At 37.9% G+C, this 16760-nt stretch overlaps 1 protein-coding gene across 3 annotated transcripts in view; it reads left to right on the top strand.

Moving 5' to 3' along the window:
* The window catches only part of RNF17 (ring finger protein 17), a 45335-nt gene that overhangs the window by 20800 nt on the left and 7775 nt on the right, over positions 1-16760 (top strand). For all 3 annotated transcript variants that reach the window (XM_048935029.1, XM_048935014.1, XM_048935024.1), the window contains exons 17-32: positions 623-813; positions 1388-1526; positions 1975-2128; positions 2839-2954; positions 5136-5256; positions 6013-6127; positions 7727-7948; positions 8353-8503; positions 10295-10413; positions 11264-11354; positions 11848-11963; positions 12256-12545; positions 13117-13280; positions 14040-14159; positions 15194-15274; positions 15952-16077. In XM_048935029.1, coding sequence (XP_048790986.1) covers positions 623-813; positions 1388-1526; positions 1975-2128; positions 2839-2954; positions 5136-5256; positions 6013-6127; positions 7727-7948; positions 8353-8503; positions 10295-10413; positions 11264-11354; positions 11848-11963; positions 12256-12545; positions 13117-13280; positions 14040-14159; positions 15194-15274; positions 15952-16077 — 2316 coding nt within the window. The remainder of the gene's footprint in view (positions 1-622; positions 814-1387; positions 1527-1974; positions 2129-2838; positions 2955-5135; positions 5257-6012; positions 6128-7726; positions 7949-8352; positions 8504-10294; positions 10414-11263; positions 11355-11847; positions 11964-12255; positions 12546-13116; positions 13281-14039; positions 14160-15193; positions 15275-15951; positions 16078-16760) is intronic.

Genomic DNA, 16760 nt, shown 5'->3' with positions numbered 1-16760 from the left:
GATATTTTCTGAAATGCTTTCAAGTAGGACAGATCAGGAACAGTTTTCACAGGTCTGGATAAGAGGTTGTGCATGTGCTTGGATCCTAAGATCCAAAAAAGAGAGATGTGAAGTGTCAAATGAGAAATGCTTTAGTTTGATCCAAGGGAAGTAAACTTAGAGGGGCTGCTCCAAGGTAGATAAAACATCAAAAAGGGTGTTGTGGAGAGAAGGAATGTTCAAACTGACCAAATTGGGTTGTGCATTGGTATGAAGATAGAAAAAGAAAAGAACGAACTTTCAGACAAATCAGGAGACTAGGAATGCATATCATGAGATGAAACAGCATACGACTGTTCAAGTTTATCTATCAAAAAAAATCAGAGGGAATGAAATCTTGAGGTTTGAGTTTAAAAGAAGCATTGCAGAAATTGCATCCCCGAGATTTGACTCAGTTTTACAGTTAAAAATATTTTCGAAGTCCTCATAAAATACTGTCTTGTGCTATCAGATCAGTGCTTATATGAAATACTGAACACTCTTCTGTTCGTGTGCTTCTGTGCTTACTTCCTTGCTTATTTTTTTTATGCTTTGTTTGACAGTCTTAGACCTCTTCAGTAACTCTTTGTTCTTTTTAACATAGAGTGAAGGCTGGGGAGAAGAAGCAAAGAAAATATTTCTAGGAATGGTAAATAATAAAGCTGTTTTAATGACGGTATTTAGAGAAGAGGATGGCGTTCTCTTTGTGGACTTGAGAAAACCTCCATGTAATAAAATATGCAGTGACATGCCCACGTCTCTCAAGGATACGTTAGTTTTTTTAGACGTAGCAAGGTATGTGGTCTCTTCGGGTCTTTGCTCTTCTGTCATAGATGAAAATGGCATACTTGCAAAGTTTACAAAGGAAGTTGTTTTGGAGGGTTAAGAGAGCGGGAGTTGGTTTGGTGTTTGGGTACAGCAGTCTGCAAATCTTCAGGAAATTCCACTGCAGACAGAGAAGTGTGTATGTTTGAATGTAACTAGCTGTGGTGATAGTAGTGGGAGATGATTTTTAGGGCTTCTGCACTAAGTGTGGGAAAGAAGATTTTTAAATGGTTTTGTCAGTGTGGAATTCAGTGGATGGTGGTGTTTTTTAGTACGGTTTAAATGTACAGCGCTGCTTCCCAAATAACAATATTCTTAGGAATCAGCTGCCATGCATCATTATTGCTATGTTGCATTTGTGGCAGGAAAAGCATTAGGCTTGGTAGCACAGACTGAAGAGAGTTCAAGCTATTCATGTGACTGTGGAACAGGTTTTTTTTGAGATCATATTTGTTTCTTTGCAGTGAAATCAACACGAGTCTAAAAGTCTTCCTTCTCAGTTAGTTTTTGCATAACTTATTTAAAATCGTCTTCTTCACCTTAGGTTTAAATCACATCTTCCCAACCACTTAGAGAATAATACGGTGTTGCAGTGTAGTGCACCTAAGATGCCACAAGAAAGAGAAGTGTTCTCTGTCACAGTTTGTCGTATTAATAGTCCAAGTGATTTTTACCTGCAATTGGTAAGCTTAGAAATGAGGTCTGTACAGATATTTTTATATTGAGCTAATTATGAGCTTCAAATGAGATATGATATCTAGTTAATTTCTGTTATCAGTTTAGAATTCCTGGAATTAACAGATTAATTCCTAGAATCCTAGATTAGAACCAGGAATTTCTAGAATTCCACAAAGGTCTTTTTCTTTTTCTTTTTCTTTTTTTTTTTTTTAATAGCATTAATTTGTGTGTGGGTACGTAGTGTTTCTTTCCTTGGAGTGGTGGTTGAACAGGGCAGTAGTGAATAATTCTTAGGCTCTTTAGTTCATTTTACACGTCATTAACTACCTTCCCAGATGATGTGACTGAGTGCATTACCAGAAAAAAAAGTATCCCTTAAAAGAGCAAAAATAGAGTTATAAGAATCAAGAAATGTTTGACACATCACAGAATGTTTAATTGTTCTTATTTTAGGCAGGTAGTCAGGTGGATTTAGCACTTCCAGTGAAAGCTGAGGAAATACAAGAATATTGGAATAGCAAAGACAAGACAATTGCTTGCCCAGTTGAAGGCCAAGCTTGCATTGCAAGACACAAAAGTGGCAACTGGTACAGAGCACAGATCATAGGTAAAGTATTGATTCTTTCCCTGTAATGCTGAGTTTCAGAATCAGATGTGATACTAGAGCAGAATTGCCCTCCAGATATGAGAAGGAACAGATAATGTTTTCCACTGGATAGTCTTGTGCTTGTAGCTGTGTCCGTCAATTCAGGGGCACTGATGTGTGTTTGTTCGTTTGTTTTCACTTAATGAAATGTTTTATATAGTCTAATTTAAGTAAATAAAAGTACATTTCATTGTCAGAATCTTGCTGAAATACTGTCGTATAATTAAACACTGTTTCACTGAGCATTACAGTTTCATCTTCAGGTTTGTCTGTTATATCCAATCTGGAATTGCAGTTGGTGTGGGTTGATAATTTCCCACAGTTAGTCTCCAAGACATGAGAGGTGAGGGGAGAATAGTGCATTTATTTGTGGTGATCTCAAATTTAACTTGCCTGTATGCAAACTTGCATATGTATCTACTTGTAGTTAATGTGGCAGCATCTTTGGAAATGATGTGTTGGGTTCAGAATGCTAAATCTTATTGTTTCAGAAATTGGAAAGAGCTGGCTGTTAAAAATAATACAGTTGTTACATTAGCTTTTGGAGTACTTGAAAATACTGTGTTTTCATTGGGGTGGAAATTACTTTAGGATTCTAATGCTTAAGCTAAGACTTCATAGTCCTTGGTGTTAATAATTTGATTTTGTCTGTGGGTTTTTTTTTCTTGAAGGGTTGCCACATCCTGAAGCAGTTGTGGTAAAGTACATTGACTTTGGCAGCATTGCTAACGTACCTCTTAAAGACATACGTGACACAGCAGATGAGTTTCTGAGCTTTCCAGGAAAGGTAAGCTAGTGATTGCCCAAATTACATACTGAAAATACATAGAATCCCAAGGGATAGAAAGGGAATTACAGAACTGTTATAGTCATGCAGTAAATAAAATGTGAAGCAAGTTCCTTGATGGATGGGTTTGTGATACAACATTTTAAATGTTTTTTGGTCGTAGATTTATAACTTTGTATTTTGGTAATTAAAAAAATAAGATGATTGGGGTTTCAACTAAAATCTAGTATTACCTTGGGGTAGGTAGCGTATGTATGTATTTATTCAAATAACTTTTCTTACACCATAAAAAGGATAACTTTTACATTCTCCCATCTCCAAATAATAAGCTAATCTAATTGCATTTTTGTTTGCTTCAAGGCATTTGACTTCCTTCCTAACTTCTGCATCTTGTAGGAGTTTCTCCTTCTTTAACAAGAGCAAATCATAGTGGAAAAAGAAATGAGAAAGTGTTCATTAAAAAATGCACATAAGCAGAGAATAGTTACTTTTGTTCCACTGCTCTGGTTGCTGATACTTCTGATGCTGAACTTTAAAACGTTGCATGTTGGTAGTCTTTCATTACCTGTCATAGGCAGCAGAACTAGTGATTGCTGCTGTGATGGTTGGCCAGCTGCTATTAGTGAAAACAGGTTTGGTTGTTCACATGTTGAACAGAATGTTTCTGGGAAAAGTTTCAGCAAAAATAATCCAGCTCTCACGACAGCAAGGAAAGGGAAACAGTGAAAACTGCCAAATGTTCTTTGTTGCAGTGTCTTAATACTGCAGGTCTGAGTGATTAATGAATAAAGGTGCTGGGATTTTGATAGGCTTTATCTCATCATCCCAGTTAGTTTCTTATTTCTAAGGTTAATAATATCTGTGAGGTAAGAAATACAAATCTTTAGAAAAATCTGTAAGGTATTTTTCAACTATTGAATACCTACTACTGGGTCATGTCACTTTGATCGTGAGGGAGAGTGGGCCATGAAGATACTGATACAGAATGGAACATGAGCACTAAGGAAACTAATTATTCTCAGCATTCTTCGTACCATCCATAGGTTACAGTCTGGCAAGATCCATAAGTCAGAAGTTTGCATAAGAAATAATAACTTGCTCCCACTATTACTTCCAGCACAGATAGTAAAAAGATCTGCAGGCCTGCTTATGTGTTGCTATGATTTCAAATCTTTCCAATTTAAAAGAAAGGATTTGAAATTCTTTGAACGTGAATGAACGCAACATCGCAAAATCAGACGTTCAGAAGGCAGGAGTGCCAGCAGCGAGGCTGCTTGTGCAGGTCTGGTGTTGGTTGTTACAGGAGAGATTTGAATTGTGCTGGTACAGGAGAAGTTGGACTTCTTTCAACCCATTAATACAGTTTGCAGGCATTTTAATGAACTTTTCTGCTGCAGAAATGTTGCTGACCCTGAAATGAGCAGTGCTTAATGTAGTGTTGAATTTGGCATGCACAGCCCTTTTCTTTTAATGTTATTTAAAATCTCCAGTTTTATTCCTGACTGCCTGTATCCTAAGTATACCTTCACATGATATTCTTATTTCCATCGCATTTTTTTTCCTTGTTTCCTCTGCCTGCATTACTGTTCTTTCTTTTAGTGTGATAAACAAGAAGGAAGGAACAATGCCATCCACAGTTAACATTGAGCCTTAGTGTGGCCACTGATGTTTGAAATAAGGATGCTAAGGAATAATTATTTTGATCCAAGTACTTCATCAGTTTCCCTGTTTGTGTGTTGTTTTGTTTGTTGGTTTGGTTTTGTATTTAGTTTTTGTCTTCCTAACAGCTTTCCAAAATCTGGCAGTTCTAACAGTTTCTGTGGTACTGTGATGTCTATGTATGCAGTCCTTCAGACTTCCACAATGGTACAGCCATTAAGCTTAAATGCATTAAGTGCAGTGTCACTGCATTCTCTGTGTTAGTCTTTTTCATTGTCTGCAGTCCATTTTAGGTCTGACTGTAAAGACCATAAACAGGGGGCAAGGAGGGTTAATCTCATTTCAAGCAAGATTCACATCCAGCTGTAGGGGTGTAGGATCACATGGGTCTTAGATACAAATAGTGTGGAGCCAGAAGCCTGGGTTGTGTTGTCTTTGCTGTCTGAGATGGCTGTGATTTTACTGCAATAGGATGAAATTGATTTATGTGCTAGCAGAGAATTAATGAAAGTTATTCTTCAGATGATCAAGTGCAGGCTGGCTTACATTGAACCTTGTGAAGCAGCAGGTGAGTGGAGCAAAGCAACCACAGGAAGGTTCAAAGAAATGACTGAAGATAAATCTGTTCTGTGCTCAGTTGTTGGTAAGTTACCAAGAGTGTATCAGTTTCTGCTCCAATATTGTTAAATTTTCTCACCTATAGAAATATGGTTTTCATAGCTAAAAAACAGCATTTTTTTGAAATGCTTATACTCAAAAGTGGGACAGGTAGCAGAGTGTGAGAGATTTCAGGCAGGAACTAATTGAAGCAGAGCTAACAGACGTACCTGTGATGAAAGTTCTCTTTGTTTTTGTTTAGGGCCACACCAGTATTAGGGGATTTCAGTAATCTGGTTTATTAAGATCAGCTTGTTTCCAAACCTCCTGGCTGTTCTTGGCAGTTTCTGACTTTATTGGCGGCTGTGGGTCTGATCACTGCTGCTCTAAAGCATCCTCCCTGTATGCCTCAGGAATGGATTGCTGTGTGTGTGTGTATGTGTATGTATATAGTGCTATATAATTTATGAATATGCCATAATATATTTTTTTCCTGTATGCCATTTATTGTTAATAGGTAATTATTTTTCAGCATCCATACAAAGTGGTTTGGAGTCCATATAGTAAATGAAATTTACATGCAGCAGGTGGTTTCCAGTAATTATTGGTGTCTTTTTAAGTTGATCTTATAGTTGTGTGCAGAGCTATGGCTCTTTATGTTGTTGATTTTCGCAATCATCAGTCAGGTTAATTCCAGAAAATTACCTTTCTTCATATTATCTGGCATGTCTCTGAACCAATAGTCTTTAATGGATCTTTGGTGCTAATATTGTTATTTGTTAATTATGTTATTAATTCACAGAGATGTTAGATAATATTTTGTCTGTTGAACTTTTTGACTCCCGTGCTGCTTGTGGAAGAGGCTCAAGTATTAACTGCCAGCTAGTCAGAGAAGACCTTGCATCCTACATACCTGGGTAAATACACTGCATAGTTTAAAAGTTTTTGGATATACTGGATTTCTATAATGCTTGGCTTCAGTGTATCATCTTCAGTGATTGGAAATTACCACATTTGTGAAACGTTCATCACAGTCATCAACTGAAATAAGTTGTGGTTCTGCTGCTGTATAACTGAATTCTCAAACCAAATCTGCTTAATAGATACTTTGCTAAAGTGTGATGGAATCAGAAGTAGCAGATAAAGTGTTTGCATTGTGCTTCTGATGTGCTTGTGATGTGCCAAATCTTTCCTGACTGGTTACTATGGTTCGCTTTCCCTTACTAAGAAAAGAAATACCACCTTTGTTTGAGCTGCACCTCAAGTATCTCATCTCTTTGGAATCTCTGTTATTAGACAAGAAACTCTCATATGGCAGCTATGGACAGAGAAGAATTGGGAAGTCTCATGGGAGGGATGAGGCTGATAAAGAGATTACACTGCCACATACAGTTTGCATTTGGAAAAGACAATCCATGAGTTATAACTATGAAAATCAATTACTCTTTAGTTGATTTGTTTTTGTTTTTTTTTAAACTACTGACCTGATGAGAATTAAAAGATTCTTAAATGTGGAATTTAATTTCAAAAATGAAAATTCCCAAGTTTTGTTATTTTTGTTTTCTTTCTTTGTTTCAGGAGATGGCAAGTAAGTGGATTTTCACCTTAGTTCAGAAATAAATTAAATGCTAGGAATCCTTGTTTTGAGTTGGTGACAATTTTTAATAAGTCTTGGTAAAGTTAGGTGGTTTTATTGGAACTTTAACAGCAGGATTGTTGTCACCACTGTATTTTCTTGTATTGCTGTTCAGCTATAATTAAAAGCCTTACTAGCCTTAATTAAATACAAATTTCTGTGTGACTTCAATAATTTTGTTTTTGTTTTCACTCTCTTCTCCATATTTGTACTGTGGGTAAAATAGAAGCAGGAATAAGAGATCTCATGGAGTCTGAAAGACAGGAAAAGTGTTTGTATTTGTACTGTTGCTAGCAAACAGACTCAGCTTGGGGAATTTGACTTGATTTCTTGCTGATTAGAATAAATATCTTGTTACAGATTCAGGTGTTGGCAGATGTAATGCCTGTCCTCCCCTGTTCAGCCTCACTCCCAGTGTCACTTCATTTCAAACACCTGCCCCCAGTCTTTAAGTACTGGAACAGTAAGGAACGCTCTCTGATAAAGCAGTTTGCTACCCGGGAAGGACAGGATAGGTGCTGGATCTCTGAAAAAGTTTCTTCTTGGAAGCCCAGAAGTGCAGTTGAAGCTTATGCTTGCTGTTTCCTTGGGGCTTTGTTACTTAGAAGAAGTCAGTTCTGCTTTTAGAGATGATTTTCCAGCTCCTTTACATGTCTTTCGTTGACGCTGTTCCAGTCATTTACTAGGCCAGGCTGTTGCTCACATAAATGGGCAAATACTGACCAACTTCTGATGGTTTTATTCTGTTCACACCATTACAAGTTTCTATCGAGGTATTCTTGATAGAATATAGACAGATATCTGTGCTGTTGACTATTGAGCAATATTTGACTGAAAAGTGTTTGATATGTGGATCCTGATTAATTTACACTCCATTTAGGTACATTAAAGGTACTCCTGCCAGTTCCAAGGAAACGTGGGACAATTCTCTGGAAGAAATTCCTGAAAAACTGAGAGCTTTAAATCCCGTAAACATGAAAGCCCTGGAGAGTCAGGATTTCAGATCATATTCTAAGAAAGAGTTACAGGTGATAATTAGTCACGTTGTGTCTCCTAGTAAAATTTTCATCCAGTGGCTGTCATCAGAAAGGAAACTGAAAAGGTACTAAAATTCAAATAAATTTTCTAGAGTTAAAGCATTTGTGTTACTTATTTTTGAAGTGTAATTAGAATAAACTCTGCCATTGAATTAGTCATGGCATCAAATGAATACCACACCCTTTAATGTTGTCAAGAGAAAGGAGTCTTTTTTCAAATAATGGGGTAACAATGTCCATGATCTCTCTGAATAGTTCAGCTGTTGAAGGGCTTTATTTGGACAGTGTCTGTTTCACAGCTTCATTTCATTTGTTTCTAACATGCCATAAAGAAAAGCTACAACCTTAGCTTCTGTTAAACAGCTAATAAAATTTTACAGTATGCTAGTTAACCAGTCATTGGCTAAATAACACCCATCGCTCATTTGAGAAAATGCTACCACTAGAAAAATGTATTTTTGAATATTAGTTTACAGGAGAAGATGGATGCCTTCTACACAGAATCCCAGCCGCAGTCTGTGAAGTGGGAAAGTAATATGCACTGTGCTGTTTATGTGCGTGATTTGAAGCAGTGGTGTAGAGGACAGATAAGCAGAATTGTCTCTGAAACAACTGCTGAGGTAATCTCTCATTCTTACTTGCCTAAAATTTGTAAGCATTCATTGATTAAAGTCTGCATCCTCTGCATTAATACTTTGTCATGCAGCCTTCTGATTTTTGTCAAGCTGCAAATAAAATTACTGCTCCATCAAAGCTCAGATGCTCTTTGCAGGCAACGTGATAAATGAAACAGGTTGAGGTTGACTTTGTGTGTGTTTACGCTTTGCTTTGCAACACTGCATAGATTCTCAAGCTATAGCCTAGTAGATTACCTTAGATTCCAATGGGAATGTGAACCTGGTCTTTGTAAGTCAAACTTAATGACTTGCTTAAAAAAATGGGGGCCGATTGGACTGAGTGCTGCACCACAGGAAGAAATGTAATCGTGTTCCTTGAACTCTAAGCTGGTGGTGATGTCCTGTTCCATGTGAGTAACATCTGCCTTCTCACATAATTCTGTTTGAAACATGTTTGGTTGCATTTCTTTGTCAAGAACAAGGAGTGCTGGAGGAGGCTGGTCATTAATAGGTAACAACTTGCATCAAAAGTAAGAGTAGCCTTACAATCGTGGAGGGCATCCAGGTCTAGTTTACAGCTGGTTCTTTCAAGCTTCACCATGTTATGTACACGGGACTTGCTAGAAGGAACAAAAGCATGACTTCATCTGCTTGTTTTGCAGTAGATAATCTGCTTTCTGAGGCTAAGAACCCTCAAAAAAACATTTTTAAAATACCAGTTGGAAATGCTGGAAATGCACTATTCTGTCACTTTTATAGCACAAATTTGGTGGCTAACAATTCTTGTTGTTACATGAAATGACAAAGGGGCAGTCATCCTTTATGTGAGTTCACTGCTAGAGCGTGCAGAGCTTTACCTAGGGATGAGGAGTGACGTGGCTTAGAGTTTTTGGCTTGAGATTAGTGGCAAACCAGTATGGACAATTTGGTGGTTGTCTGCTACAGATCAACTAGGAGGAAGGAGAAGAGACCAACATGCAACTGGGAAAAGCCACATGCTCTAAGGCTGTGGTCCTTAGGGGCTTTTATATGTTAGAAGGGCAACACAGCATAGCACAAGCAATCGAGGAATTTATTCTGCAGTGTGTTGTTAATTTTATGACATAGATGACTGATCAAGGAGCTGACATGGGAAGGTTCTTTTGAAATTGATGCTTTTGATGTGAGAGCTGGTCTGGGACAAGCGGGTGGCAGGCAGCCTTGGCTGCAGCGATCAGAAGGCAATGGAATTTGGGATCCTGAGAGGAAGAAGCAAGGCAAAGAGCAGAATCACAGCCCGGGACTTCAGGAGAGTCAACTTTGGCTTCCTTTGGGAATCTGCTTGAATGGTACCAGTAGGGAACAGCTGCAGTGAACTGGGGTCCAAGAACTGTTTATTTTCAAAGATATCTCCAAGCTCAAGACAGGTGCATCAGCGTGGCCTCGCGGAAGAGAGGAGAGCAGGGATGTTGTTTTGACTTTAGCAAGGTTATTTCAGCATTTCTGGGTTTACACACTTAAATTTACCAGCATGATTGAGACAGCAGAAAAGAAATGAAGCAGGTGACAATCTTTGTGAAGTTGTTTAACCCTTTATGAGGACGTCAGTGTGATTTGTCATCTCAGCACTGTGACAGACATCTGCACAAATACCAGCACTGTTCTTTATGTGTTGTCTGTTAGGAATCTTGGTAATATTCATCTCAGTCTTGCTTACCTGTTCAGGAATGCTTTAGCTTACCAGGTGTTACAGGTAACACCAGGAGTGTGTGTGTGTTTGTTTGTTTGTTTCATTGTATTTCTTGTTGGTAACAGGTACTACTCTATGATTCTGGAGCAGAAAAAACAGTGGATATCAGTTGTCTGAGAGAACTTCAGGAAGACATGAAGAGAACTGAAACATTAGCAATAGAGTGTGCCTTAGCAGATATAAGGTAGCCTTCCTTACCTTTATGCTGAAGTAACAACATCAGAAACCTGATAATGATATAACTTAATTTTTTCCTGTATTAGTACTGATGATCTGTGATTTGAATATGATGGTTTTGGTTGGGGAGAGAGAGGAGAGGGGTTGGATAAAGAAGAGACAAGGTGGGAGCCTCCTGTCATTTTTTTTGTTGTAAAGGGTTTGTTGTTGTTTTGTTGTTGTTGTTTTTTTTTTTTTTTTTAAGGGTTATGGTAGATAACAGTGACACAAAATATGATACACAAAGAAAGAATGTTTTATAGGGTGAATTATAAAATGCTGGGGAGATGCTACAGGTTTCCTTCTTTCTCTGAAGACTTGTTTTTCTTGACATGGAATTTGAGATGAGTTAGATCTCATTGAAAGTATATGGGAGGTCTTTCTTCTATAGACTACAGACAAGGAAGAGGACTGGGGTGTATTCCCCCCTCCATTCTTTTTTCTTTTTTTTTTTAATACACTGTAAAGAAGTATTTGTAATACATATTCCATGAATGGGTATAAAAGGCTGTTTGCAGGTGAAGTATGCATTTTCCTTGATTCTTTAAGACAGGTGTCACACTTTCAGAGTGCATGGTTCTCAGTTTAACGTATGGGATGTCTAGATTTGAATCCTGTCTTATGGATTGAGAGGCAAAGTAACTTTTTTTTTTTTAAAGGTTGACTGTAATAGAGTTTGAGATTTGTTGGTTTGTTTTTCCCCTGGCAGTACAGGCAGTCTAAAAAGAACATCAAAATGCCAGCAGAGGGTGGATTTTGTGGATAAAGTTTGGGTGCACTGCCTTCTCTTTCAGTAAAGGAGATTACTGTTTCCTTAGACCAACAGGTGGAAGCATGCAGTGGACAGCAACAGTGTGTGAATGTATCTCCTACTGCCTAACTGGGGCAGAAGCAAAAGTAGTGATACAGGTTTGTAATCCAGATCTGCACTGCAAGTAGTCATTTAGCTTCTCACTTCTTTTTTGAGTATTTGCACTCATCTAGGAGTTGTGAGAGGAACATGCTTAGGTTGTTGCTTGCTCTAAGGCTTTTTATTTTCCGTTTGTTTTACTTTTGTTTTTCACTGGAGCATTCATGTACCCACAATAAAGGGGAAAAAAAAACATTTTAGGTATACTTAGTTACTAAAGAATAGTATTTACATCTTCATGATCTCTGGGCTCCAGCAAATCCAGCAAACAGCTGAGCTTTAAAGCTTTTTTACTTCTTTCAATGCCGTGTTTGGAACAGTGTGTAAAATGATGAGGACAGCGATATGGGTTAAGTAAACTTTGCATGTTCTGACTGGGGCACAGACGTTCAGAGTCTTATTGGCAGTCTGCCCTGATGAAGTGAAAGAAGTGCCAGAAGTTGAGCAGAAATGCATGTAATCATGTTTTACAGCTCTCATAACTTCTTGCAGGAAACCATTGAGGGGAGCACATTGCCTGTGAAAATCCTTTGGAAGGATGAGGCAGGACAACTGATTGATTTTTCAGAACACCTTATTGAAAAGGGTTTGGCTTTTAGAAACACAAGGTTTGGATACTTTCTTTTCTATATCCTTTCAGACTTGTAAATCTACATTGCGGTGAAATAATTCAACTTTCTGTTTTACTTATTATCTTCTGCATTGCATGTAGCAACAAAACACCATCTTAAGTAACTTACATAACTTAAGAATTTTATATGTTCCACATTTCTGTTTAAGCTGGTAGATGTGAGATTTGGTGGTATGTGAACAAGGATTTGCTGACTTTGTGGGTGTGTTTTTCTTTTTTGCTTTCCATTGTTCATCAGTTAATATATTGATATGATTTGGTTGTGCTAGAACTGATAAAGCTGCTGTGGCTTATACAGTCCCTGTGAAACATCCTAAAGTACATTTAGAGCAAGTGAACTCACAGCCAAGCACTTGTAACTCAGAACCTGCATGTACAAGAAGCAGCTCTGATGAACAGGAAGACATTAATGTTTCAAAGAATGAACAGAAGTCCAGACTGCCTTTGGAAATGAATAAAACATACAAACCCCCCGTTATACCTGAAGAAAGAAACTTTCAGGCTGTAGTAAGTTGCGTTGGAAGTGATGGAACTCTTTATATAATACCAAAATCATCTGGTAAGTTTACGTGGAAGGAAACCCATGTATGTCTATGAATCCGATCGTGTTTGTGTATCAGAAAATGCCAGATGTGTTCTACTGTATGTGTTCTGTATGGAAACGTAGTTCAGAAAGTTTCCTCTTAGGGAATGCTGTGCTTTAGATACGGTAAGATTTTAGTCGTGAGAGTGAGGGCTGTGCCGACCATGGCAGCTTTGCTGCTTTCAGACTAAAAAGCCCAAATCCCCACCAGGTGGCGCGGCGCCCTTAAACAGACCCAGATCAGCTGTCCTGTCCTTCATCGCCCCGTAGGTCGGGAGCCCCGCCATGGGAACAGGCAGGCTGCCTGTCTTCTCTACGCCGTGTTGGCTAAAGCAGCGCGCGTTTTATTTTAATTTTTTTTTTAATGTGTGGTGCTCTTATATTGCTGGACTTTTTTTTCTTCAATTTGAGCCCAGTACACAGGGTTTTGGTTTTTTTAATAATTTTGGTATGTTAGATTCTGTATTTTATTTTCTGCTGGAACCCATTGAAAGGTGCAGTTTAATCTGGCTTTCATACTGTGCTGCTTTTTTCTTTTATTTTCCAGAAAGTGAACTAAAGAAATTGATGGTTGAAATACAAAGTAACTTTAAGTGCCTTGGTCTTTTGGAACCCTATTCTTGGAAAAAGGAAGAAGCTTGTGTTGTAAGAGGGTCAGATAGCCTTTGGTATCGAGGTAAAGTTGTAGAGCACGGTGGTGGTACTCTGCAGGTAAGTTTGTATGTCTCCTGTGTGTGTAAAGACGTGTTTCTTTTATGTGCTCTCAAGTAATATATTTCAGTGCTTCAAATTTCTAACTCTTTCTGTTCAGCTGACTTCACTATCCAGATGCTCATTCTGTTTAAAGCTGATCAGTGTTCTGATTTTGTATTTATCTTGAAGATGAATTCTGTCTGCTTATTTCAGTTTTCAACTTTTTCCTGTAGTTTTCCAATTAATGATAAATGCTCTTAAGTAAAAGCTGTCTTCAGTCCCTTGATTAGCTGCAAGTAATCTCATTTGATTTCCTGTGTTTGTGTTCTTAACATTTTTGTTATAAACGTAAGCAGAATGCATTGAAAATGCTTCTTTAGTTTCCATCTGAACAGCCAGTAGTGGTTGTCTGTTTGAAATCTTTCTATTGCTGTGGTGTAGAGCTCCTTTTTCTACTTAACTGCTACTATTAAGTAGTCTCTTCAGTCTGCATGTGCTTTTTTATTATAGCAAGTCGACACTTCCCTAGTTCATAATGTATTTTTAATTAAACTGTTGCAGATTATCACACAAGAGGCAAATTTTGTGTAAGAGTAGATTCTGATCTACTGTGGTGGTTCTTTAATCTTTTCCCTCATTTCTACTTTGTCACATTACACGCAAATCAGCAAATGGTTGTTATTTCTTCCAGAAGAGTGGATGCTGTAAATGAACTCTTCCTTTTATTAAACTTGTCCTTATAAACAGGAATGATTTTGGAAAAACTTTTTCATACAGGTACAGTATGTAGACAGTGGTTGCATAGAGAGGGTCCCTCAGTGCCACCTGCACCCAACTACATTGTATACCTCTATTCCTCCATTTTGCATACCATGTCAACTCTACAAGACAACCCCAGTAAGTAATGCTAAATTTTGAGGCTTCTTAGTAGGCAGTTATTCAAACTAATAGTACTGTTTTGTCATAGAAAAGTTGAGTAGTTTGCTTGTAATTTTGCTTGCCTCTGAGAATTCAAAGCAGCTGAAAAGATCATTTCATCAGGGCAGTTCTCAATCAGAACGTGCTCGATTGCTTTCAGAAGTGACCATGCTTCAAAAACAGCCATCATTGGAACGAAGTCATTGTGAGACAGGACACTGCAGTGGCTGGTGGTTTGCTGCTCCAAAGTGACAGTTTGTTCTAGAGTAGCAGCAAGAAGAAGCAAGTCCTGGCTTTCATACTGCAGATCAGAAACTTGTAGATTTCCAGTTGTCTGGAAAATGATTCTGACAATTTGAGCACAGCTGTGTGGGAAACAATTTGTTTTGCTAAGCTAATAGAAATAAAGCTAATAGAAATAGTTTTAAGGCTTTTTTGTTAGACTCAGGAAATAGTTCACATGATAAACATGTGAAGATGCTTGCATGTGTTACCCATTTTTTAAGAGGTGCATTTAAGTGTAGACTACTGAAATACGTAGCTGACTTCTAAGAAAACTTAAATTGCTACAAGACTTCAGCAGTTCAGTTGATAGATTAGTAAAGGTAAGCTTATAGGTGTGTGGGTCAGGAAGCAAATAGATACTGCTTAATATTTGAAGTATTCTGCCTTCTGCTCTCTGCTATATTCAAGTGTACTTCTATGTCTTTGGATTATGTTTCACAGAACTTACACATGTACATGGTAACTCACATGGTATCATCTCTTTCTGAGCCACTTCAAGATTTGAAAATTGCTGCATCAGCACAGCATTGTCACCCTGTAAGCTTTAGTGCACCAAATAGCAGAAAATGTTACATTGTTCTAGACAAACCAGGCTAACAGAGTGTGTGTTTTCAGAGAAGCTGCTCAATGACAGGCACGTCTTTTTGTGGTAGTATTTTAAGAATAATATGAGCATGCTGTTTGTCAGCACGTGAAAGTTCAAAAGTTTCTTCTTTCTTATCACATAGATTGGAAGTTCTTGGCAGCAGGATGCAGTGGATCTCCTTCAAAAGCTACTTAGAAATGAGGAGGTTGAAATACGTGTTCAGGTAGCATAATTTCATCATTGGTGTGGAACGAGGCTTATCTTCTTTGTACTTCTAAACCTGCATTATGAACACTAGCTGAAAGAAGGTAGCAAGAAGTGTGTTTCTTAAATCAAACATTTTTTTCATCCTCAGTCTTTGTTATGTGTGAGAAGGAAGGAGAATCCAAAACTAAAATTGCTTTCTAGTGGTTTTCAGGACTTAAAATGTATCCTTGTGATGTAAATGATTTTTTTGTTGATGTTTGTCTTCCATTGTCATTCTGATGTGGTAAATTCTTCTAAATACAGCTTTTAAGTGATGAAATTTTGACACAGCTAAGCATGGGCATGTCTGCATTAGTATATTAGCATTGCAAATAAACGAATAGCTATTTTGTCCAAAAAACCTGAAATTTCACATAGCTTCTAGTTGTGAAAGGTAATTATTATTGAATGAGAAATATGAGATAATGTTTCATTGTTACACTGAATAGTCACTGCTCCATTCCACAGGGAGACTGTCATGCTCCACTTTGTTGTTGTTAACAATGTTAATGAGTTGCTGTTAACCATCCTCATTGTGTTTGTACCTTTGAATGTATGTGCATGGTGTCGTTAGATTAGAATTTCCTAGCCACTATTTCTAAAACCTGACTGCTGTTATTACTGTTGTAATCTTACTCTGCCTCTTGTAATTAGGAGCTCCCTGATAGTCCCTGGGGAAAATTGTCCATCTGCCTGTATTTCAGTGAAATGTCAGTTTCTTCCTTCATGGCAGACAAGAAGTACTGTGTTGTTGATGACTGTCAGGAAATAGCAAAGCAGGTGAGGTTTTTTGTCTCTTGCAGCTGTTGGAAGGAATACCTGGTTACTTACTGTGAATGTTGATGTTTTTATTTTCTTACACTTCCATATAGTTTTGCAGCAAGACCAACTATAGCAACTCCTGAGCATAACAAATGTGTAGGTGTGATACACTGCTAAAATTGCATGGAACAGTGAGTGGCCAAAAGTTTGTTCTTGAACCTGGTGCTGAAAATGGATTTTTAGTCTGCATTTCATTTTCCTCTAAAACTTAATTTTAAAAGGATAGGAATAGTATGAAACTCCTGTCACTTAGAAGGGATTAATTAATCCTAGAAAAGCATCTAAACACAAATTCATGGCAAGGTTGTTCGTTGTCTCATGTAACATATTTGAGTTGGCTGCTCCGGGTGAGATACATGTCGTAAAGTTCACCTGTATAACTGACTTCACCTAGATGGGGACTCTCTTCAGGTGGGAGGAGAGTGATGTGGAAAGTTATTTTCTCTTCCCCCACTCCTAACTCCATATAATTCCTGCTATTCACTTCCTTCCATCTCACTGTGTCCCAAGACAATCATACTGGCTCTGGAGGAGGAGGGGAAAACTGATAGGAAATTGAATGCTCTCATTTCTTTCTGGGAGCAAAAGTTGGGTATGTCACCAGCAAGGTAAATCAAGTGACAAGTGAGGGCTCTCCACAT

The sequence above is a fragment of the Lagopus muta genome, chromosome 1 (genome assembly GCF_023343835.1).
Source record: "Lagopus muta isolate bLagMut1 chromosome 1, bLagMut1 primary, whole genome shotgun sequence".
Taxonomy (NCBI): domain Eukaryota; kingdom Metazoa; phylum Chordata; class Aves; order Galliformes; family Phasianidae; genus Lagopus; species Lagopus muta.
The sequence above is the reverse complement of the archived record's forward strand: the minus strand, read 5'-3'. Positions and strand labels throughout refer to the sequence as shown.